This window comes from Littorina saxatilis, linkage group LG12 (genome assembly GCF_037325665.1).
Source record: "Littorina saxatilis isolate snail1 linkage group LG12, US_GU_Lsax_2.0, whole genome shotgun sequence".
NCBI classification, from domain to species: domain Eukaryota; kingdom Metazoa; phylum Mollusca; class Gastropoda; order Littorinimorpha; family Littorinidae; genus Littorina; species Littorina saxatilis.
The window spans coordinates 83967828-83992865 of NC_090256.1; the positions used below are offsets into that span (position 1 = coordinate 83967828).

The 25038-nt window shown below is 40.4% G+C and overlaps 2 protein-coding genes across 3 annotated transcripts in view; one reads left to right on the top strand and one right to left on the bottom strand.

Moving 5' to 3' along the window:
- The window catches only part of LOC138982996 (eukaryotic translation initiation factor 2-alpha kinase 3-like), a 387290-nt gene that overhangs the window by 230231 nt on the left and 132021 nt on the right, over positions 1-25038 (top strand). The window lies entirely within an intron of this gene.
- LOC138982993 (receptor expression-enhancing protein 1-like) overlaps positions 820-25038 on the bottom strand; it is a 70052-nt gene continuing 45833 nt past the window's right edge. Inside the window, exons 3-9 of one of the 2 annotated variants that reach the window (XM_070356382.1) lie at positions 24514-24590; positions 23771-23891; positions 23222-23335; positions 21027-21150; positions 20586-20669; positions 17747-17856; positions 820-9932 (exon numbers count right to left, since the gene is read on the bottom strand). In XM_070356382.1, the coding sequence (XP_070212483.1) occupies positions 9855-9932; positions 17747-17856; positions 20586-20669; positions 21027-21150; positions 23222-23335; positions 23771-23891; positions 24514-24590 (708 nt within the window). In that variant the 3' untranslated portion in view covers positions 820-9854. Of the gene's footprint in view, positions 9933-17746; positions 17857-20573; positions 20670-21026; positions 21151-23221; positions 23336-23770; positions 23892-24513; positions 24591-25038 lie in introns of both variants that reach the window. The other variant, XM_070356380.1, reaches the window with a different exon arrangement.

A 25038-nucleotide genomic window follows, 5' to 3' on the forward strand; every position in this document is an offset into this window, starting at 1 on the left:
TCTCGTACTGTAGAGTATATGCATTATTTTCTGTCAACTGAAATGGGTAGGGAGGGGGTAGGGGCAGTAGAAGCAATGTGTGTGTGTACTGTCAGTGTCGAAGTATTTTACGGCCCCTCTTGATGGAATGTAGGCCAGGCTACCTACCAGATCTGTCAAAGATACCCTCCGGCCTATTCAATATTTGAACAATCATGTACACCACCCGGCACAGATCGGGTTGGGTTTTAAAGTGGAAGCATCTCTTGTCCCACGTAAAAGCCTGAAGGTATCTGTGGGTAGTTTATGAGATTGTTTACACAGGGGAAAAGGGTGTGGTGAACCGAACTTGTTATCAGTAAAAAGTAAGACACTTTTCAAGTGGCCGTGGTTCTCTTTGTTTGATATGCCACTGAACTGATTGCATACACATTTTGCGTGTGTGTATGTGTGTGTGTGGCAATTTCAGTGTTAGTGCAAATGTGTGTGTTTATTTGTATGTATGTGTGTTCAGAATGATAGAGCCTGGAAAGGGAGACCCATAAGACCGACAAACGGAGAGACAGACAGATGCACAGTATGTTGAACAATCTAACACCATCAAAACAAAAGTTATGGAGAAAAAAAAAGACATGTGGATGAACGAAGGTGGGGATGGAATAGAATGTAGCTCTTATAACAGGCTTTCAGTCTAACAGAAACAGAAAACACACAATGAGATAGACATACAGGCAGGCACACAGAGACATATGAGACCGAGAGACAGAGAAACAAGGAAAGATGCTTATGACAGCCACTGCCCACACCGGACACTCTTCCAGCCACAACCCCAAAAAAGCATGTTATAAAAACAGCCTTTATTTCATTTCTCAAACCCTTGCACGCACAAAGCACCTCCATGTTAAAAATGAGACTACCTTTAAATGACATGACTTTCTTTATTTGGTGTTTAACGTCGTTTTCAACCACAAAGGGTTATATCGCGACGGGGAAAGGGGGAAGATGGGATGGACCCACTTGTCAATTGTTTCTTGTTCACAAAAGCACTAATCAAAAAATTGCTCCAGGGGCTTGCAATGTTGTACAATATATTACCTTACTGGGAGAATGCAAGTTTCCAGTACAAAGGACTTAACATTTCTTACATACTGCTTGACTAAAATCTTTACAAACATTGACTATATTCTATACAAGAAACACTTAACAAGGGTAAAAGGAGAAACAGAATCCGTTAGTCGCCTCTTACGACATGCTGGGGAGCATCGGGTAAATTCTTCCCCCTAACCCGCGGGGGGATTAAATGACATGAGAAAATATGTGTACACACAAGTCTGGCGGTTACGATCATGTACAACAGTTAGTACAACAATTTAATGTTCTCAGCAACTATCACATGAGGATGATGCAACGATGAATAAATGCCTGTACACTCTTTGTGCAATGACTGTTTTACACGTTCTGTATCAGCGCACATGAAAGAAGCTCAAACACTACAGTAGCTAGCACATTCTGTCCCAGTTTTTCATCACACGTGACAAGTTTTCACCTTCTAGCGGTCTGGAAGCACAAGGCACAAAATGAGGTAAAATCATTCACTGGATTGAACAACTGTTTGAAATTACAATTTTCACAGCACTGAGTTGCAGTATATACAGATATAACATGTGTGTGTGAGTGTGTGAGTTGATGTGTGTGTGTCTCAGTATTTTTACTAGTCACAGAAAGAGTTAGGTTATTATTTTATTTGTTGTATTCTTTTGCATTGTAACACTGTTCATATCACATATATGAAACTGCACAAATCCAGAAATATCATCAGAATCTCTCGAACTAGATCAGATCCAGTCTCTTTCAAACAGACCAATTTTTCACAACCATCAAATCAAAGATACACTCCGTCTCTTGAAAACGATCATGAAAACTATCTCAGATCTTCCGAACAATTTACATGCAATAAAAGCATCTATCCACTTGGACATATACCAAATGTCGACAGCCTGGCTAATTCCTGTGCAGGGTAGGAATGTTTTGCTCAACCAATTTCACAGATTGACACAAATGTGAATTATGAAATTAATTCAGCAAATGTTGCCATTCTGCTCCGACAGGAGTCAGTCAGTTGACTTTTGATTAGTGCCCAAGGAATGAAGGGTGTTCGTGTCACATGCAAACACCCCAGACAGATTTGTTCAAGTGTATGCGATGGCTTACATGAAAAGGATGGTTCGTTCTTTCTTTATTTGGTGTTTAACATCGTTTTCAACCACGAAGGGTTATATCGCGACGGGGAAAGGGGGGAGATGGGATAGAGCCACTTGTCAATTGTTTCTTGTTCACAAAAGCACTAATCAAAAATTTGGTCCAGGGGCTTGCAACGTAGTACAATATATTACCTTACTGGGAGAATGCAAGTTTCCAGTACAAAGGACTTAACATTTCTTACATACTGCTTGACTAAAATCTTTACAAAAATTGACTATATTCTATACAAGAAACACTTAACAAGGGTAAAAGGAGAAACAGAATCCGTTAGTCGCCTCTTACGACATGCTGGGGGGCATCGGGTAAATTCTTTTTCGTCCCAACCAATATGGGACTCCCCCTAGCCCGCGGGGGGTAAAAGGATGGTGTGTATCTTTAAAATTGCAGACAACCTATCCAACTATTTTCCTATTAAATGTTCAATGAGAACTGTCCTGTGCACAGCTGGCATGTACATTTGCCTTCATTCTGTGACAAGTAAGCACGTTTCTTTCTTTACTTTCTTTATATGGTGTTTAACGTCGTTTTCAACCGTTCAAGGTTATATTGCGACGGGGAAAGGGGGGAATGGGATAGAGCCACTTGTCAATTGTTTCTTGTTCACAAAAGCACTAATCAAATAATTGCTCCAGGGGCTTGCAACGTAGTACAATATATTACCTTACTGGGAGAATGCAAGTTTCCAGTACAAAGGACTTAACATTTCTTACATACTGCTTGACTAAAATCTTTACAAAAATTGACTATATTCTATACAAGAAACACTTAACAAGGGTAAAAGGAGAAACGGAATCTGTTAGTCGCCTCTTACGACATGCTGGGGAGCATCGGGTAAATTCTTTCTCGTCCCAACCAATATGGGACTCCCCCTAACCCGCGGGGGGTCGATGCTGGATCAACCAGCACCATAGACACATCAACAGAAAAGAGAGTTAGCCAGACATCAAAGTGAAATCTGTGACAATCTCACGTCAGAAATAATGACTAATGAAGAATGGGATCTCAGAGAAAAGAGAAGAATTCAATACTGCTCTTCATCAGCCGATGGACAGATTGTACAAAAACAACAAGCAGTGTGGGGGTGGTTCAACAAAAGTCTAAGACAAACATCAGATCTGCTTTAATTCAGGATTGCCTCTGAAACCAAACAGTCGCAAGTTCAGTTTGTCAAACTACCAAGTATGTCAAACATTTTCAGATCCAAATGTATGCTGAGGACATGTACATTTAACATGAACAACTAACTAAATATACCCAGTGTAAACGTAAACAAGGCAAACAAATTCGCATGCTTGTGGTCCGCGGTTTTCAATAATAAGTCTGTTGAAACAGTATTGCTCTGAATGTGAATGAAATCACTGACACCATGTTTTATCTAATGATTTCACAAAGAATATGAATTCCAGGTACTGGATGACCAAAATTCAAATGACCGAAACAAAAAACAGATGGCTAATGATCAGGTGCTTGCTTTCAATGCACAGTGACTGCGCACATGTTTTGGAGTGTTTTTAAGTAGTTAAATTAGAATACAAGTACACTGACCATTTCTCACTGGCAAAACGAACATGCCTCAAAATAGGTGATTGAGTAAATACTGCACTGGATTTTCCAAAATATCAACCAATGTCCCAATTATTAAAAAGCAAGGCTTTCCAGCAAGGAAGTCAGTGCATGAATAAGTTAATCATCTTGCCCAACATAGGTACCAGCACCAAGTTATTTCAGCATTAACAGTGCGGTGTGCAGTTTCTACACGGATTAGCAAATGAAATCAGGTGCATACAATTGGCTTTTCATACATCAAAGGTTTCAATACATGAAAACCTTATCCACAAAGTACAGAAGATCATACAGTATTTTCGTAGACAGCCACTCGGATCTCTCTGATTCAAACTGACAAACAGCTTTCTATTACAGACAGAAACACAAACAGTGGTTTCCCTCTGTCTCGCCAAAACATGAGTCATTGCGTGATACACTTTCAGTACGATCTGGTTACCCACCTACCCTACCATATCAACAACAGTTATGTAGGTCTAGTATCAGACCTGTTTACCAAAATATGAACAGTTGGTGTATATTCCACAGAGACTTGGTGTATTTTCAAAATATTGAGTGTATTTTCTTACCAGGTAGAGGTGCTTCTTAATCATGTGACCGACGTAAAATTGTTAGCAGTAAAATTCCAATACAACGTCCGTCGCACTGATGATAAAACTGTAAGAATATGACACTGGAAATAGTCGTACTTTCTTATCAACCAGTGTATTTATCGTATTCTTGGAAACTTGGCGTACAAAATACGGTGAAATCGTATGAGTAAACAGGTCTGTAGTATCAATAAAAGTTACTTCAGGTTTGTGTAATGGATGCACATCAACATGAACAATTAGTAAATGATCTCACATCAAATTTTGTCATGTATGTACAAACTTTTGTACATGTACTACATGCAGTGTATTCGCGTCACTGACAGAAAGACCAGGCTATTTCAACGTTTGTAAAAATATGGTTCTAAATGCATGTGACACTTTCATGAAATGTACACATTTTGCTTCTTTCTAAAAAGCAAACATCATAGTACAGGAAGATACAAGCCACACACAGCTATTCACAAATTAGCAGAGGCAGCTCTGGGTATAGGAATTCTATGCCTGCAGTTCGAGTCCACGAAATCACAAAAACTGGCAAATGCTACAAGTGCCCTCTTTCAAAAACACAACATTCACGCAGAGAAACATGTTTGTTTTTTATACGTATGTACGCTTTGATCGTGTGGTGCAGAAAACAGCAGTACATCGCGATATTACATGAAGTCCGATCTTAGTGCTGGTATGGACTTGTGAAGCTGATTATTAACTCTGGACGATGGCATAATAAAAGTCAGTGTGGATCTCGGGCAATACACTTTAATATAACTACAAACAGCATAAGGTGGTAATTGATGTGAGATAGTTAAAAAGATGGTTACAGATCAATCGGATGAGCAGTGTTAGGAACTGAAGCAGTTACAGATAGGGTAAATTATGGTTATAGAAGGGAGGTGGTTTTGCAATGAATCACGCATGTTACAAACCTTTCAGTCCATGAACACAAAGTAGCTTAGTTCTTCATACCATTCAGGAAAAAAACCACAAAATATTGCGCTTATGGACTCAAACCATGCAGATAATTATGGTTCATAACAGTAGTGTTGCCAAAGAACAACATTGGGTTTGACTGAGATTTCATTCTCTACATGAATAATAATGCTGATTTGCTCGACTCTCCTTGATTCTCAGACAACCCAAAGAAATCTAGACTTTGTTTGAAAGTTCTAAACCTTTCATCAAGGCTATAGAAAATACCTGATATAAGGTTAGGTATTTTATTTTCTGTAGCGTTCCTTATCACATACAGCTTTGAAACATTCCACGTACGGATCACATATCTTGTCTTTGTGCATAGTTTGTTCATATCAAAATACTTTTCTGTGATATGTTCCAAATCCTTTCCTCGCTCTCTCTCTCTCTCATTGTATTAAAATTGTACCAAAAATATAGTTATGTACAAATCAAACCATTAATTGGACAAAACATGATGAAAAATAAGAAATGTTACACTTACAGATAGTTATTCCACAAACAGATACTGAACAATATCTGTTACAGAAGTAACCAATAGATGTTTTTTTCATTTATGTTTTTGTAGCTGTTCTCACCATATAAACTAGAAAAGGGGCATATACAATTTGTGACTTACTTTTTGAAATGAATAAGTTTTTGAAAAAATCCAGATCAAAACTGAAAGAGTGCCTTTTTTTGTATCAACTTTTACTGCTTATAATTATATTAGAAATTATTTCTTCAGGACTGTTCTGCCAAGACAAAAAAAGGATGACAAAAATCCAACAATTACTGAACTGAACATTTTAAAGCATACCTCCCTTTTCTTCTACCCATTCGCTTGCTGTCTAAGTACTCTTACCTCAAGGTCACGCTGAAAACAACATATAAAGATTTAATTTTGGGAACAAATATTAGTGAAGCAAAAGACTAGTTTACACAGAGATTCAATAAAGTCATTATTGTACATCCCAAGACACGGCATTGAGACACCAAGAGTATTCTGTTATTCGCAATACACTCAGCAAAGTATTACCCAATATTGACGGACTGTGTGATGATATCTTCTGCTATTGGTCTGTTGAGACAGTGATATCAAAATCGAGACCATGATATCTTCTGCTATGGTCTGTTGAGACAGTGATATCAAAATCGAGACCGGAGGTCGAGATTTTGATATCACTGTCGAAACAGACCAATAGCAGAAGATATCATCACACAGTCAGTCAATGTTAGATATATTGCTAATTCTCTGGACATTTTGTATTTACTGTAAAGAAATTACAAAAGTATTTGTCTCAGTTTTGGCTGTTCCATATCCCTCCCTCTGATTATTATTTCTTTTTGTTCACTCTTTTCTTGTACTTTTCAGTACAGTATTTAAAAATGTCTTTTCTTTCAAAAAATCTTTAGTCACTTGCTCAACTAAATTCTGGGATCATTACATTTTCATATATATTTGTTTGTTTTTAAATTTAGGTGTTTTTGTTTTTGAAGTGGGGAAGCAATAAAGAGGTCGTCGATATCAAAACTGATATCGACGGAAATGTCGTCGATATCACTTTTACAATGAGCTCAGTTTTGCCCAATTGACCAATGGAAATCCACGTAACATATGAAATAGCAATATTGGTTTATACTGACGGCCAACATGGAAAGACTGGCAGATGGCTTTGAATTTCCTGATAGCACCAGAAAGGTACCTGAAAAAATCTCCATCATGATGTCGCTTTATAATGTGTACAAAACAGAACAAGCTCTGACTGAGAAATATGCAAAACACAAGCTGTACACAGAAGAAAAAGCTGGGAGAGAAAAACAACACACACACATACAAACATACAGTCACAAGGAAAGCAAAGAAGAAGAAAAGTACACATGCATCAAGACAATTTCACATCAACGCCCTGAAGACATTTTTTTCTGGAATTAAATGCAGCACTTATGCCAGACAAGAATACACAGTGGTCTTAGTAGTGATTGAATCTACTCTGAGACAGGCTATGCTTAAAACACACAAAAACTCATTTCTGAATTTTATAATCCTCCAGGCAAATGAATTATCTACCTCGTTAGTACGGATACAGCCTTCTCATTTCTTGTAATGAAATATAATTAATAAAGTCGATTTTGTCATACAGGCTGTCGCTTCGTTTTTGCGATATGATGGTATGGATCTACACTTTGTGAAAGATCAGTACAAAAATACAGTGATCATGATCAGACTTTGTGTGGTGCGAGCCAGCGAGATTGGAAAGCGTTCAGATATTTCAAAAAACAAATTGACAAAGTAAATGGAGGTGGTGCTGCAGACATTTAAGGTCTGGAATGTTGGATAGTGATAACAAAAACAAACACAAAACAAGCAAAAACAAATGCAATAAAAAGACACGAAAAAATACCACACATAAATAAGAAAGAAAGAACAATAACCAAAGAATCTGTCCTGTTAAGCACAGACTTCTTCTTCTTCTTCTTCTGAGTTCGTGGGCTGAAACTCCCACATACACTTGTGTTTTTTGCACGAGTGGAATTTTACGTGTATGACCGTTTTTTACCCCACCATTTAGGCAGCCATACGCTGTTTTCGGAGGAAGCATGCTGGGTATTTTCGTGTCTCTATAACCCACCGAACTCTGACATGGATTACAGGATCTTTTTCGTGCGCACTTGGTCTTGTGCTTGCGTGTACACACGGGGGTGTTCGGACACCGAGGAGTGTCTGCACACAAAGTTGACTCTGAGAAATAAATCTCTCGCAGAACGTGGGGACGAACTCACGCTGACAGCGGCCAACTGGATACAAATCCAGCGCGCTACCGACTGAGCTACATCCCTGCCCTGTTAAGCACACACAAAAAAGGGATGATTAAAAACCAAAAAAAAGACAATATTGGATACAACTTCCCTTTAGCTTTGCTTCTGCAGTTAACTTAAATCCTGCATATAAAACATAAGTACATGCCAATTTCTTCCACAAAAAATATCAAAGTTAAATACTGTGTCTTCTGTTGAAACCTGCCCTTAATACAGAAACGGGAAAAAGGCTTACTACCAACCGTGGATTTTTTTACAAAAAGCAATGGGTATAAACAATGAAAATCAATGTTTATTTGTCTGGTTGTACAAAATGATTTGCAGAAAAAGAGCCACGACAAAAGCGGCTTAAGTGCAGGTGTTTCATACACAAATAAGGAATGGCACAATTTGTGACAAAAAAGAAAATACATCAAAAAGTGCAATTCAAATAAATGTCAAAGCTGTGCTTTATTGTGCAACAATCGTATAACACAAATTGCCTATCAAAGTCTGACGCTTCCAAAAGGACACACTTGCCTCAGAAAGTGCAAAATATATTAAATTCAATAAAGGTTAATGGAAGGTAGAACAGAAAAAGTCCATAAAAGTCTGTGAAAAGCCTTCCTAAATTTTCACAAATATGTGCCGACAAAGGCAATTATGACTCAACATGGTGCAAGTAACTGACAAAATGACGTACTCCGAACTCTTCTCCGATCAGCAACGACCTATTCTCGGTGCAAATGTAAATATTTTCTGGCTCTTATCTTCCACCAACTTAAATGTCGTAGAAAAGTCCAGATAAGGTAAAAAAAGAAGCTTTTGTTTTTATCCCCTTCTCTTACAGCATTTACACATTTCTTCCTTGCCGAAAAATGTTTATTTTATCCCATAAGCAGCCTGAAATGCAGCATTCAGGCGTGTAGCTTTCGTAACACACATATCATGCCATTCTCTGAGGAACAAACATCAAGACCAATACGAAACACAAGCGAAGAAAGTGGTTTTACATTTTAGTTGGCGAAGGGTATAGCTTGGTCAGACATACGCACATCACAATTGTCTCAGCTTCTCTTATATATACATACACATATATTACCCGAAGTGCACATTTAAAAATTGAGCTTATACAAAGTTGAATGTGTACAAATCTTGCGCCAGGAAATGAATGAATGCATTTTATTCAGTAAAACTCCAAACGTATCTTTCACACATCACTTCAAATCCTGCAATTCTCTCATTTTTCACACAGCAATTCTGCACAAATGAGACATCCCAAAGACACAAAAAGAGGCTGATAAAAGAAATAAAATCAATAGCATGTGGAGCAGGCAAAGAGCCCAATAATCGAAGCAATAGAGAACCCAGCAACCAGTTTTCACAATAATTCGAAGTTTCAAGCTGGTGCATTGTAACCACAGGTTCCCGTCCAAAAAGTCCAGAAAAAAATGACAAATCTCCGTCGAAAGCTCTGTGGTAGAGTCAACTCAGAGGTCAAGTGAGAGAAACAGTCACGGATTATTTCACGGTTTATTGCCGCTGTCAGCCATCACCACCATGATGATGACACAACAGGAAGACGTTTGAGATCAAGGTCACAACCTGTCACACGCACTGCACAACACACGAAGGAGGAGAGCCACTCTGCCGCCCAGATCAGGGAGGAAAAATCACGGCCTTCTGGGAGGAAAAGGCAAGGTCCCCTCCTCAAAGCACAGTCTTCCTAGTGGTACGCTGGCGGCCCCTGGAGCGTGGTATAGTGCCGTACATGTTGATTTGTTTTTTCTGTAAACACAAAAACATCAACAGTTTTGTTAGCACAAAAACATCAACAGTTTTGAGTGCGGATTTAAACACATGAACTCTTGAACTCAGTGGGTTATTGGTGAGTACATCCTACATCTTAAAACTATTTAGATGTTCAAATCCCCTTTTTCAGGAAGCACACTGAACTTCCTTTACTGGTCTTGCTCAAAGGTAGGAGGTACAGTACCCCAATATCATTTGTATTACCTCTCACTATTAGTCAAGAACTGCTCTTGGAGAAGAGCAAAATCAAAAATTCAAAATTGAAAAAAAAACCACAAATGCAGAAGTTGAAAAAAACAACAGGAGAAAGGGAGTACCAGTACCCAGTTAGGGATCGAACATTGAATAAAAATAGGGTGTTATTGAAGGAGAGAGAAAGAGAGAGAGAGAGAAAGAGAGAGAGAAAGAGAGAGAGAGAAAGAGGGAGGGAGAGAGAGAGAGAGAGAGAGAGAGAGAGAGAGAAAAAGAGGGAAAGAGAGAGAGAACGAGAGGGAGAAAAAAAAAGGACAGACAGAGAAAAAAGGACGGAGAGAGAGGGGGAGATAGAGAGGAGGGGGGGGGGGGAGAGGGGGGGAGAGAGAAAGAATGATGTCTGCTGTTGATGCTGTAGCAAACCCAACACCCGAGATAGGACAAAAGTCAAGGTAAATGGCAAAGCTCCCTTCCTTTAACGTGTAAGCCAAGAAATATGTACATGTACAACCATTCCCAACTGATCTTTGGACTTTACCCACAGAAAAATGACACTTGTTTATATAAAGGAGACTAAACACAATTTCGCTTAAGTTATAGACAATCAAGAAAAGTAGCATGACTTAATGCAAATTACTAAATCAAAAATAAAAGAAGAAAAAAAAAGTGAAAATAATATATTTTGATTCAAAAGAAAAGAGAAGAAATAAATCCCTGCGCTATGTCACAGCAGGAAAACAAGGAAATCATTACATGTTTACGTTTGCATCAAAACTACTCTGCCAATCAAAAATCAAAGTTTTAACCAAGAGATATTTACAAACATCTGAAGCACAATGCCTCCTAACATGCAGCTTCTCATATGCTCGGACAAAGGCGCATGCCAAAGCAAGGAAAACAATATGCAAGAGAAATTAACTTCATTTTTAGCACTGCTCAGCATAAAAATACATGTAATCTCAAAGGGCTCACATGAAGAATGCAAAGATGCACTTTGCACTCTCCAGTACACTAGTAAAATGATGAAATAGGTGAAAACTTTCCAACTCCCGACAAATGCTTTTTTGATTCAAAGGCAAATGCAAGCATTAAAAAAAGGCACTATACCTGCACACGCACGCACGCACGCACACACACCACACACACACCCACACCACACACACCCACATCACACACACACACACACACACACGCACGCACGCACACACACGCACGCACACACACACCACACACACACACCACACACACCACACACACACACACACGCACACACACACACGCACGCACGCACGCACGCACGCACGCACACGCACACACACACACACACACACACACAGACACACACACAGACACACACACACTGAACAAGAAACAGAAGGAGAGTCTCTTGCACAGAAAGACTGAGAAAGAAAGATGAAGGGTTGTTTGGGCAGCGTAATGAAGCACAGTGACAAAAGAAGACAAAACACAAAAAATCAAAATGAACAAAACAGAAATGCTTGCAGGTTGACCTACTTTTGTCATTTAAATTTCTTTTTTACAACTTTTACTGGTAGGGGAGGACACGTGCTTTGTCTATTTTTTTTTAATGTGAAAAATATAACAGACAGAAATGATACCAGAACTTTCCTATTTTATAAATGAATGAGCAAAAGAATTGCGTGGCACTAAAATTAAACTTGGAGAATACACGGAATAACCTAGTTTTCTGGGTAGTTATTGAAGTGACTTATAACAAGAAGAGCAAACGCTCGATCGAGTCACTTTCGCAGTTCTGAATATTATATGAGGCATCAGATGGACAGGAAGAAATTGCTATTCACAACACAATGAGTCACGTTCACATAAAATTTGAGCCCGGTCACTTTTATAGTTTCCGAGAAAAGCCCAACGTTAAGTTGTGTGTTGCCGAACAGAAAAGGCTAGTTATCTCCCTTGTTTTTCTGATAACGTTCGTAAAAGGCTACAGATGTAAATACTTTGATGTAAAGAATAATCCTACAAAGTTTCAATCACATCCGATGAACTTTGTCAAAGATATAAAATGTCTAATTTTTCCTTTGACGCTGACCTGTGACCTTGAAAAAGGTCAAAGGTCAACGAAACCATCGTTAAAGTGTAGAGGTCATTGGAGGTCACGACTAAACAAAATATGAGCCCGATCGCTTTGATAGTTTCCGAGAAAAGATATAAAATGTCTAATTTTTCCTTTGACGCTGACCTGTGACCTTGAAAAAGGTCAAAGGTCAACGAAACCATCGTTAAAGTGTAGAGGTCATTGGAGGTCACGACTAAACAAAATATGAGCCCGATCGCTTTGATAGTTTCCGAGAAAAGTCCAACGTTAAGGTGGTGTACGGCCGGACAGACTAACACTGACCGATTACATAGAGTCACTTTTTCTCAAGTGACTCAAAAATGAATGAAAAAATTGTGAAAATGAATGGCCACAGATTGCCATTGCTATGGAAACAGCCGCCATATTGTTTTTTCAGGAAACGGTTTTACACTGACATCATACATAAGAAATGCATGATATTTGACCCAAAGATACACAAGACTTTTATCTACAATCATATAGAGCGATTTTTTGACAAAAGACTACAGTTGAATTTATAATAATTTTTGTAATAAGAATTCATGAATTTTTAACCGCATTTCAAAAATTAATATCAATTCAACTGTAGTCTTTTGTCAAAAAAACGTTCTATATGATTGTAGATAAAAATTCTTGTGTATCATTGTGCCAAATATTAAGCATTTCTGATGTATAATGTTGCTGTAAAACCGTTTCCTAGAAATCCAATACGGCGCTGTTTATGCCAGTTTCCATAGCGATAGCAATCTATGTCCTTTAGTTTTCGCAAATTTTTCATTTCTTTTAATAAGTCACTTCAATAACTACCCAGAAAACTAAGTTACTCCATGTATTTTCCAAGTTTTATTTTGGTCATTTTAGTGCCGAATATTGTGTACTCTCTGATGAAAGTTTCCAGGGTTATGTGCACTAAATCCATCTTTTTTTTGTCATATACATGTTACTTGTTTTTCAGTGTTGAATGCATTACATTGGCTTAAACTTATTCAGTCACTTTCAGCTCGCTTGTTTGTTTGTTTGTTTGTTTGAGCAGCAGAACAAACTCCTTTTGCACTGATCAGAAATAGTCAGTATTGCTTTACACCTTTTTCATCCAACTGCACTTGAAACAAATCCGAATTTCTGATGAAATACTAAGCTTTCTGTCATCATACTTGCACGTCACATCTGCACTTTTTCACATCCAGGGCAGAAAAATCTGGTTTTATTTTCTGATGGAATCTATTTCTTTCCCATGTTCAACTAGCAAGAAAATCAATAGGATTTGAAGCCACAGCAAATAGGGCCAGGTGTTAACTTAAAAAAAAGTCTGTATGCTTTCCACTGCAACCCACTGTGGTATAGGTTACGAAAGCAGGTGACAATTTGTGCTGTACGTGCGCAAGCATTCCACTTCGCTTGCGTACAGTCTACCTAAAACCTTGATACTAAACAAATATAGACAACACTGTCTCCATCTTCTAGCCGCCCCTTTCCCCTTCCCAAATCAATGGCAATAATCTGACATATTCATTCAATATTCATGCTTTTCGAGGGTTGAAGGTATCAGTAAAATCATCCACATTTGGGACCGGCACGGTTGGCCTAGTGGTAAGGCGTCCGCCCCGTGATCGGGAGGTCGTGGGTTCGAACCCCGGCCGGGTCATACCTAAGACTTTCAAATTGGCAATCTAGTGGCTGCTCCGCCTGGCGTCTGGCATTATGGGGTTAGTGCTAGGACTGGTTGGTCCGGTGTCAGAATAATGTGACTGGGTGAGACATGAAGCCTGTGCTGCGACTTTTGTCTTGTGTGTGGCGCACGTTAAATGTCAAAGCAGCACCGCCCTGATATGGCCCTTCGTGGTCGGCTGGGCGTTAAACAAACAAACAAAACAAAAAATCCACATTTGGGACACACACAAAAGTATGTTATCTGTCACGAAGGCAACAATTTATGAGTGTTTAACGTTTGCAAGATCTATGATTTACTGTTGGGCTGACAGGGGCTGACCATAAAACACAGGTTCTAGTTCTTTTCTTTTTCAGCGGTCCAGAAATTCTGGTGACGTGTGAGCTTGTTTGCCCATTTGGGTTCCCCACACTATACTCTGAGAGCATAGTCAGCTTCACTCCGCTTTCGTTGGGTAGGCATGCTGGGTATTTTCCTGTTTCCATAGCCCACCGAACTCCGACATGGATTACAGGATCTTTTCCGTGTGCACTTGGTCTTGTACTTGCATGTACACACGAAGGGGGTTAAGTCACAAGCAGGTCTGCACATAAGTTGACCTAGGAGATCGGAAAAATCTCCACTCCCCACCAGGCGGCAGTGACCGGGATTCGAACACACGACCACCCGATTAGGAGGCCGACGTCTTACCACTGCGCCACTTTGCCCGTCGCAGGTTCTAGTTATAATGTACTTTAAGTATCATCCCAACTCTACTTATGTTAGTGCCGTACACTCTGTGGTAATGTAAATGTAATACAGCAAAAGGTGATTTGTGAAAAAGAAATCCACAGACATTCAGTATTAAGCCAGTTTTCAAAGTATTGGTTTTCTAAAAATGGGGTAAAACAAGTATTGGGTCGAAGCTGCCATGCTCAGAGGGAACTACCCAAAAAGTCCAAACTGCTAGAATAGTTCAAATTCTCTGGAATAAAACTATACTAAACTGTTACTCAAACCTTGGAGTACTATAGAACTATTTATGTCTGGAGTGTCATTAGAATTTACTAAGCCTTGGAGTGCTCTTGAAACTAACAAAGTCTGGAAAATCTTTGAAAACTACCAGAATTTCAGGGACAACACTAATCCCAAACCAAATCAGACACTGACTAAAACAAGCTGTGAACACGACCACACTCAAAACATCTTAACACACTGAAGGCAACCAAAAAAGTCACAAGCAGGCACGACCTTGGTCCCCTGTAGAAGAAGCACGGAATGCAACACCGGGGCGCAGAACCCACTGGGCCGTGGCGAAGACCGCCATCAAAACTTGGAGGGTCGTGTTCGAGACCCCGGGCTGGACCACGACCCCCACCTCCGTTGCCGTGCCGACAGTGAGGAGCTGCCCAAGTTCGACAAGGACCCCGCGCCGTAGGACGACAGTGAGGAGGAAGAGGCGGAGGAGGAGTAGAGGGGGGAGGTGGAGTAGAGGGAGGAGGGGGAGGTGGAGTAGAGGGAGGTGGCAGAACTGGTGTAGCTACTGCTCCTTCTAGTTAGACCAGCACCGGGTTGTTTGTAGCGCTCTAGGAAGGCAGCAGCCAAGGCACTACTGCTAGTACTACTACTACTACTGGAAAGTGAGGTGGAGCTATAGCGTTTGGGGGAACCCACGCTGTCGCAACTCCTGCTCCTGCTGGGGCTGGAAGACGGAGAGGACCAGGACGCTGAGCGAGTACTGCGCTCTCTAGTTGTGGCGGGGGAGGAGGGGGTGGAGGAAGAGGCGGAGGAGAGGAGAAAGGTACGGGGGGAGGAGAGAGAGGAATGTGTGGAAATTAGCCCCGAGTCCTCGCCCTGCACCAGCAAGCAGCATGGACAGAGAGAGAAAGAGACGGAAAGCGTGACTCAAGTCAGTCAGAATTACGCGCGTACAACATCGCTCTCACACACACGCACAGACAGACACAAACATTCTACTGCTGTGTCCTGTGTCCTGTGTACTGAAGTAAGTTAAGTGCTTTTTCTTCTTCTATTTGTGTTCACATAGCCTCATCAGTTTCCAACCTACTTCACCAAAGCTAGCAAATCTACAGGTATCTTTTTACAAAGATCTTCCCAACACCACATTTCACTTCACCACACCTTCAGCCTAGCTACACACAAATGATTAAATAATTCTTATTTGGAAGCACAGTGCAAATAACAACACAGCTGATGCAGTATTGTTTTGAGAAAAAATGCTACTCTTCACACAGCCAAGATTGAAAAAAAATACCCATCTGTAAAGCACGGTTAAAAGTGATTTTAAAAATCCCAGAACCACAAGTTACCGTGAGTGTAAGTATTCCAACCATATGTCAAATCGATTAGTATTTGCAAGACACAAAGCCCGGTTAAGTTTTAATACATACACTCTGAGCCTGAAAGAACCAAACAGAATTATTTTTAAAAGTACAGAAAAACAAAAGCAGTGCAAAAAGAAAAGAATGTGTTATCTTTCACAAACAAAAGTAAAAGTACAGTATGCTCCAATGCCTTTCCAGTTGCAACACTTATCTTTGTCACATTTCAGTTAATAGTACTGGTTTGTTTGTTTATTTGGTGTTAACGTCGTTTTCAACCATGAAGGTTATATCGCGACAGGGAAAGGGGGGAGATGGGATAGAGCCACTTGTCAATTGTTTCTTGTTCACAAAAGCACTAATCAAAAATTTGCTCCAGGGGCTTGCAACGTAGTACAATATATTACCTTACTGGGAGAATGCAAGTTTCCAGTACAAAGGACTTAACATTTCTTACATACTGCTTGACTAAAATCTTTACAAACATTGACTATAATTATTCTATACAAGAAACACTTAACAAGGGTAAAAGGAGAAACAGAATCCGTTAGTCGCCTCTTACGACATGCTGGGGAGCATCGGGTAAATTCTTCCCCCTAACCCGCGGGGGGTAATAGTACTGGTGTTTATAACATCTGACAATCAACTTCTACATATATTGTCAGTGTGCCCCTCTCACTCCCCAAGAGAATGAATGAAGTATTATAACTGAGGAGGAAAGTTGCAAAAATAGATATTGACAAAAGATAACTCAAGCACATGAAATAAGTGTTCTAACCAGGAAAATGATCATCTTCTTCTGGAAGAGGACTACAGCCTGCTCACGACACAACCCAAAGAGCTGAACATAAGTTTTTAAACAGAAAGATATATAGAGAAAGAACCACTCAACAAAGGAAACCATTTGGCACCTCGCTTTTATGGCAAAAACTTTTATGGCACCTCGCTTTTATGGCAAAAACTTTTATGGCACCTCGCTTTTATGGCAAAAACTTTTATGGCACCTCGCTTTTATGGCAAAAACTTTTATGGCACCTCGCTTTTATGGCAAAAACTTTTATGGCACCTCGCTTTTATGGCAAAAACTTTTATGGCACCTTGCTTTTATGGCAAAAACTTTTATGGCACCTCGCTTTCCCCACAGAAAAAGCCACCCGAATTTCCATCTGGGTAACCCCACAGGACTATATATATATAAAATCTTATTCTCCTTCTTCTCCTTTTTTACAACACCCATTCATTGTCATTAACCCAACAGATGTATAACCTTGCATCGATAGGATTGTCACCACCTAAATCAACTGCAGGGTCGCCAAATACAAGAAAAGAAATTGAAATCAACCCTATCGGCCCTAGCCATCCATAAGCATGTATGTACATGTGCCACAAAAACAGTGGTCACACTCTCAGTCTCACATATTTACACTAATACAGTGTGTATTCCATACTCTGCACACGGTACTGTACAAAGCCATGCAGACAGGTAAGTTAGTATCAGGTGTGTGTGTACCTCCTTGGGTGAGTAGTACTGTCTGACTGGGCCTGGAATGGTGTACTCTTCTGTGATGGTCACCGTCTCTTCCTCGTCGTCCTCCTCCACCTCTTTCACACTGTGCAAACCTGCACCGCAACACACAGCACACCAACGCACGTCACACACCGTTACACATGAGGAGCACCAACGATAACACCACCAGAGTTAAAGAAAAACACTCACTTTTACATGTACAATTTAAAAGCATATGTTATGAGTTATGAAAAAACACTTTTACATGATAAAACCACCAAGAGTTAAGGGAAAACACCCATTTTAACATTTCAAAAGCATCTGAGTTATGACAAAATAATCACAATAACATGATAAAAACTAACAAAGGTAAAAGAAAACACTCGCTATAACAATACAAAAGCATGGGAGTTATGAGAAAATAATCACAATGACATGAAAAAAACACCATACCAGAGTTATGAACAGCTAGTGATTCTGAGCAACGCACCATCACCAAAATGAAGAGAGCATGAAAGTGGGCTTGTGATCTTTACCTTAGTTTTCTTCTAAAGCATTCAAAAATACATCTCCTGACTTGCTGATAGAGAAAAGCTGCTCACAGTGTACAGGTACTTGGAATCCCCCCCCCTCCCCACCTCAGAATGTAACAATAACTGGGGTGTTGTTTGGGTCGGCCCTTTGGCCAATCGCCGATTTGTTTTTTTACTTTGGCCGAAACGTTCATGTCCCTATCAGCCAAATGTCCGAAGAGTATTCGCCTAAATCGGCCACAGTTTCTCCAGTTTTTTTTATTGGTCAGGCTTTGATTGCTAAAACTGCTGCCGATGTACTTAGTCAACTGATTGACATTTATTTCCTTCACGAATACCAAAAACGAAACATCAATGGTTTGAACGGAAGCCATTGCCAAAAATATACAGTGGAGTCCGGGTACAATGAATCTCAAGGGAGATACATTTTAGTTCGTTATATCAGTAATTCGCTGTAGAGTTTTCAACCCCAAATGGCCTCAAGACAAGCTTTCCCAATCACCTTCAAATGATCGTCCCATCGATCTTTCCTTGGAGAGTACAATCTCTGCATGTTTTCAACAGCTTCATAATATAATCCATAGAGAGAGGCAAACTAACAGCGGGAGGTGCATGAAAAGCGTCAGTTTTCACGATAAAACTTTGACTCGCTCATTCACGGGACATAACTGCACTCCGGACTGTCCACAGTGAGCAATTTAGGAGACTTCACTGCCTGAGGAGAGTATTGATTCAAACAAATGCGTGGTTCTATATCGCGTCACTCGGTCACGGATCGGAGAAAACAAAAAACAGTTCCAGATTTTGAAACCATGTTCGTCAGCCATTGTTTTTAGCAAGACAGACCACATGTGCACGAGCTTCGCTGACGTACATCGCAAAATGTCATGACGTCACCACAACTTTCGGTTTTGGTTCGATCTGTTCCGTGCACCTCCTGCTGTTAGTTTGTTCAGAGTTCGCTCATCTAGCGATGTGCACTTGTGTTTGTGTATTTTTGTCTTTGGAGACAATTATTGACATCAGTTCGTTGTAGCCTTTTGTGACTTTTAGAGACAAAACGGCTCTGGGGCGATGAAAACGTGTTTGTTAAAAGAGGGATTCGTTATGCAAATGAGTTCAAAAGGTTCGATGTAGCCGGAAAGTAACAAGTAAGAAATAGAAGGCTGTCTGCCGGGAAATCAATGGCAGTTTGTTAAAAGAGGGATTTCGTTATACCCAGGTTCGTTATAGCTGGAGTCCACTGTAGATGCCAGAGTGGTTTCCCTTGGACAAGGGAAACCACACTCTCAGCGTTTGCGTTCGCCGGTTCGCGATAGTTTATCAGTCAGTCAGTGCTTTCGATTTGGATTTGAACATCATGTCGCAACCAAACAAGAAAAAAACTAAATTGGCCAAGGTTTGCTACCCGTCGCCAAGGTAAGTGATTCCGGACAAAATGACAGGAACATCGCAAATGTGGACAGTGTCAGTGTAAGTAGTAGTAGTGTTGTTGAGTCGATCGAAGCAGACGATAGTCACCGCGAATCGAAATCTGCTGAGCCAGAGAATGAAAAGCGTCCTCCAAATCGTGGTTTTCAAGCAAAATGGCTCACCCTACACGGTCTTTTATTGGTGTTTTACCAGTCATGTTTCCCAAGGCTTGTCAAGATTTGCACAAGATTGGAAGAGTTTTACTTTCAAGAAATTAAAGTTAAAGGTTTGAAAAAGTTTCAGAGAACTGGTGTCTGATGTGTTTCAGTTGCAGTATGCAACATATAATCCAGGGGCGGATTGGGGGGGGGGGGGGGGGGGGGGGTGTTGTCACAGGGGTTCCGGACAGCGGGACCCTGGACCCCAGGTTGTACCCCCCCCCCCCCGCCCTTCTGGCTTAACTGCTCCGCCCTGTAATTTGTGTTCCTAAGACAATGATTGTATGTATTGGTGTTTCCCTCTTGAGTCTTGTGCTTCACTGTTGCGGTGACTTTGTATGAGCCAAAATAATGGCCGAAAATTTTCCAAGATGTCCTAAAGCTTTCTCACAGTTTCAGCCAAATGTCCCAACATGAAAATGTCGAGCAACACCCCTGAATAAATCTATTCTACTACATTAGAAAATGTTAATCTTCCTCCTTCCAACACATTTTAAAGTTCTATTCTTCTAGTTCCTTCCTGTCCTTAGAAATCAGAATAACAAAACAAAAGCCATGAACTTAGTGAAAACTCCTGACAAGATGGATGATTTGTTTTGCACAGCAAATTTGTCCTGGACCCACATGACAGAGACAGAATGAAATGATCTTGAAAAATTAAATGACCTTGTTCCCGACCTGTGCTGCCACTGCGTGTAATACGTCTGCTAAGGAGGGTTGACTTCCCGGCCAATTCCTCTTGGTCTTCGCGCAGACGATTGTCTGTAAAATATAAACTGGTGGTTGAAAATCTTCCTGAAAGAGCGAAGTGAACACGACCACAGTTGTGAAGTATTGAAATGATGGAGATACATCATATCTGGGTTTTTTCTTTATAAAATATATACTTTGAACACTTGAACTGTACTGAACACTTTTTGTACACGTCATCCTTCATGGGGTACCGTACTTTATGAAGTTTAGATTCTTTTATTCTTCTTCTGCGTTCCTGAGCTTTTTACTATCAAGGGTCAACTTGCGACAGGTTTGCTGCTACCTGAGCACAGAGGATTTATGCTGTGCATACACAATCCAGGATACAAGTTTTCAGGGGAGCTAACTGCTGAGCTAAGCACACACCCAGTTCATCTTCATCTTCCTCGTAGTCCATGGGCGGATGCCGCTGCATCAGTTGGCTGCCGTCGTTGGTTAGGTCGCTGGTGCTGTAGCTACGTCGTAGGTGGTCCACCAGTTTTGTCTGCCCCTGAAACACACGTCAGTGTCAAAGCTATACCTCCTTGCCCTTCTCTAGAACATGACAAGAGTCAAAGCTATAGATCTTTATCCTTCTCTAGAACATGACAAGAGTCAAAGCTATAGATCTTTATCCTTCTCTAGAACATGACAAGAGTCAAAGCTATAGATCTTTATCCTTCTCTAGAACATGACAAGAGTCAAAGCTATAGATCTTTATCCTTCTCTAGAACATGACAAGAGTCAAAGCTATATCTTTATCCTTCTCTAGAACATGACAAGAGTCAAAGCTATAGATCTTTACCCTTCTCTAGAACATCAATCAATCAATCAATATGAGGCTTATATCGCGCGTATTCCGTGGGTACAGTTCTAAGCGCAGGGATTTTTTAAATTTTTTAAAATATTTTTTATGCAATATATATCGCGCACATATTCAAGGCGCAGGGATTTATTTATGCCGTGTGAGATGGATTTTTTTTTTTTACACAATACATCACGCATTTACATCGGCCAGCAGATGGCAGCCATTTCGGCGCATATCCTACTTTTCACGGCCTATTATTCCAAGTCACACGGGTATTTTGAACATGACAAGAGTCAAAGCTATAGATCTTTACCCTTCTCTAGACCATGACAAGAGTCAAAGCTATAGATCTTTACCCTTCTCTAGAACATGACAAGAGTCAAAGCTATAGATCTTTACCATTCTCTAGAACATGACAAGAGTCAAAGCTATAGATCTTTATCCTTCTCTAGAACATGACAAGAGTCAAAGCTATAGATCTTTATCCTTCTCTAGAACATGACAAGAGTCAAAGCTATAGATCTTTATCCTTCTCTAGAACATGACAAGAGTCAAAGCTATAGATCTTTATCCTTCTCTAGAACATGACAAGAGTCAAAGCTATAGATCTTTATCCTTCTCTAGAACATGACAAGAGTCAAAGCTATAGATCTTTATCCTTCTCTAGAACATGACAAGAGTCAAAGCTATAGATCTTTACCCTTCTCTAGAACATGACAAGAGTCAAAGCTATAGATCTTTATCCTTCTCTAGAACATGACAAGAGTCAAAGCTATAGATCTTTATCCTTCTCTAGAACATGACAAGAGTCAAAGCTATAGATCTTTATCCTTCTCTAGAACATGACAAGAGTCAAAGCTATAGATCTTTATCCTTCTCTAGAACATGACAAGTGTCAAAACTACAGCTCTTTACCTTTCTCTATTTTTGAAAGATATATTTGGGCCATTACTAAGACAGTTGTAAATGACTGAATGTAAAGTAAGCACCAAAAAGAGATTCTCGGTTGATACAAGAGAAGTTTTCCGAATATAACTCTGACAGGATCGTTGGCGGTCTGGAAGAGTAGGAGCCCCTTTACCGCAGACAGGTTTTCACAACATCTGTAGCTTCCGATCGGCTCTATCCTGCGACCGGGACGAGCAATTGACTGTGATGTGTATGCTATGCGGAGTGCGCTAGATATGATACCATTTTATTTAGAAAATATGATCATTGGCGCCACGAATGGCTTGCTGTTCACTGGAAATGTTCACTAAGCATGTGTTTTCCTAAACTCACATGACCTCAAGCCAGACCCATGTGACCTCGATCAAAACACGTTCTGATACGTCCCAGCGATCCTTTCCACAAGAAATTCTGAACTCCGATGAACTTCTGAACGCTGATTTTTGAAAGAAAAGGGTATCATATTGTGCTTGCACTGCATGGCGTATACATCAGAGTTGGTTGTTCGTCCCAATCGCGGGATACAGCCCATTGGAGGCGTGGAACGTGCTCCGGATGTTGTGAAAAACCTGTCTGCGGTACAGGGGCTCCTACTCCTCCCGAACGCTGATAATCTTGACAGAGCTATTTTCGAAAATTGTCCATTACCCTATGTTTTGAGTTGATGAATCGTCATACAGTCAAATTCCCTTTTCCAGACTCTCCCAATTTTTCACAAAGATATTTTGCTAAGAACAAGGACCGCTTGTCTGCTTCGTTTGAACATAAACAAAAAGCTGTGACGACCATTGTGAGACTGGTGACAAGAAGTGAAGTACAAACTCACCATGAGGGCAGTCTTGACCACCACCTGTGAGGCGTAGCTCAGACCCTGGCTGCCCAGTCTCAGTATTGTGGTGTAGCTCGCTGTGCGTGCTTGGCTGATCATCTCATCAATATCCTGTCAACAAGCAGAAAAAAAGAAAGATAAAATTGTGGTTTTTTTTTTTAACTTAATATGTGTGTGTGTGTGTGTGTGTGTGTGTGTGTGTGTGTGGTTGTGTGTGTGGTTGTGTGTGTGTGTGTGTGTGTATGTGTGTGTGTGTATCATGTGCATGTGTGTGTGTGTGCGGGCATGTGTGTGTCTATGTGCGTGTCACAAAGAATACTACATGGCTTGCTTTGCAATATCAGGTTTACACAAGTTCTTTAAAAAAAATGTAAGTTCTTCTTTCAAATCAAAACATGGGATCCCCCCAGAAATCAAATTTTAGCCCAAATACAAAGACTACGTCCGCATGCACTCTCTCTCTTCCTGCAAGCACACACACACCCACACCCACACAAACACACTGTGCACAAACAATCACAGGCAAAAGTGAAAAGGAAAGTGTACCTTTTCTCTACGAACAAGGTTTGGGTGCACAAACTTCTTGAAGAGGAAGCTGGAGCCTTTGGTCATGGGACTGAGCATCCACAGCACAAAGATAATCTTCACCTCATAGTAGAAAGGCACCCTGAAACATGACACAGTATTCTCAGTATTACACTGAAGAGAGGACAAACAAATTCAGGTTTCTTTCTCTACTTGTAGATCTTCGTGTAACTGGGATCAGAGCATCCTTCCACTTGGAAAAATACCAAACAGCTACACCCTGGCTGCTTTCTTTGCTGAATGGGAGGTAGTTTTGTGTGTGTGTGTGTGTGTGTGTGTGTGTGTGTGTGTGTGTGTGTGTGTGTGTGTGCTGAATTTGTAAGTGACATCTATCAGCATTTCAATCTGTACAATAATTTCAGCCAACAATAGCACTCTGCACAAACAGCAGCCTGTCAGTCAGTCTATTGTTGGTCTCAGTCACAGTGGAATGATGCTCTCATCTCGTGTAAACGTCTCTGCAAATCTGTGGTGGCTGAGTTAGACGGGAAGGAAGGTACCTTTTGATAACAAAATGAGTCCATGCCAATCAAAATTTCCAAAACAAAATTAAAATATCCTTATGCTTCTGAAGCAAGTAATAAAGAGGTATGTTATGTCAAGTCCTACCCGATATATTCCTCCTCTTGATGACTTAACAATCTTGCTGAGCTGTGTGTAGCATAAAAAGAAAACCACAGACCCTAAAATAAAGGAATACTTACCACGAAAGAAAGACATCTGAAAAGGTCTCCACTGCGGTGAAGAGAGCGAATATTATCCAGTACATCATCCATTTTACCTGCAAACAAAAAAATAAAACAAAATTTTTAATTTCATTGTTGTTTCTTTTGTGTTCTCACCCTTTCGTCTTAACCAGAAAACTTGTGAAAACTTGTACCAGAACAAGAGCAACGGGGAAGTAAAGATACCCACAACAACTCCAACGTAGTTACGTCCCCTGGTCAACAGTCGGAACACCAAGGGACCCTACCATGATCTCTACCTTAAACCGATCAAAGTCGCAGTTGCCTCCCTTGGACCATTACCCCCTGCGACCTTCAAGGTGACTCCAAGGTGATCGTGTTCAGAGAACAAAACAAACGCGCAGGCTCTCACGTGTAGTGTGAATGCTCTCTATCGACAAGCGACAGCTGCGGCGCTCATGTGCTGGCCTTTATAGTCAAAACAACATCTCTCTCTCTCTCTCTCTCTACCTGCTGCTGCTAACTGTTATCTACCCAAGGTGT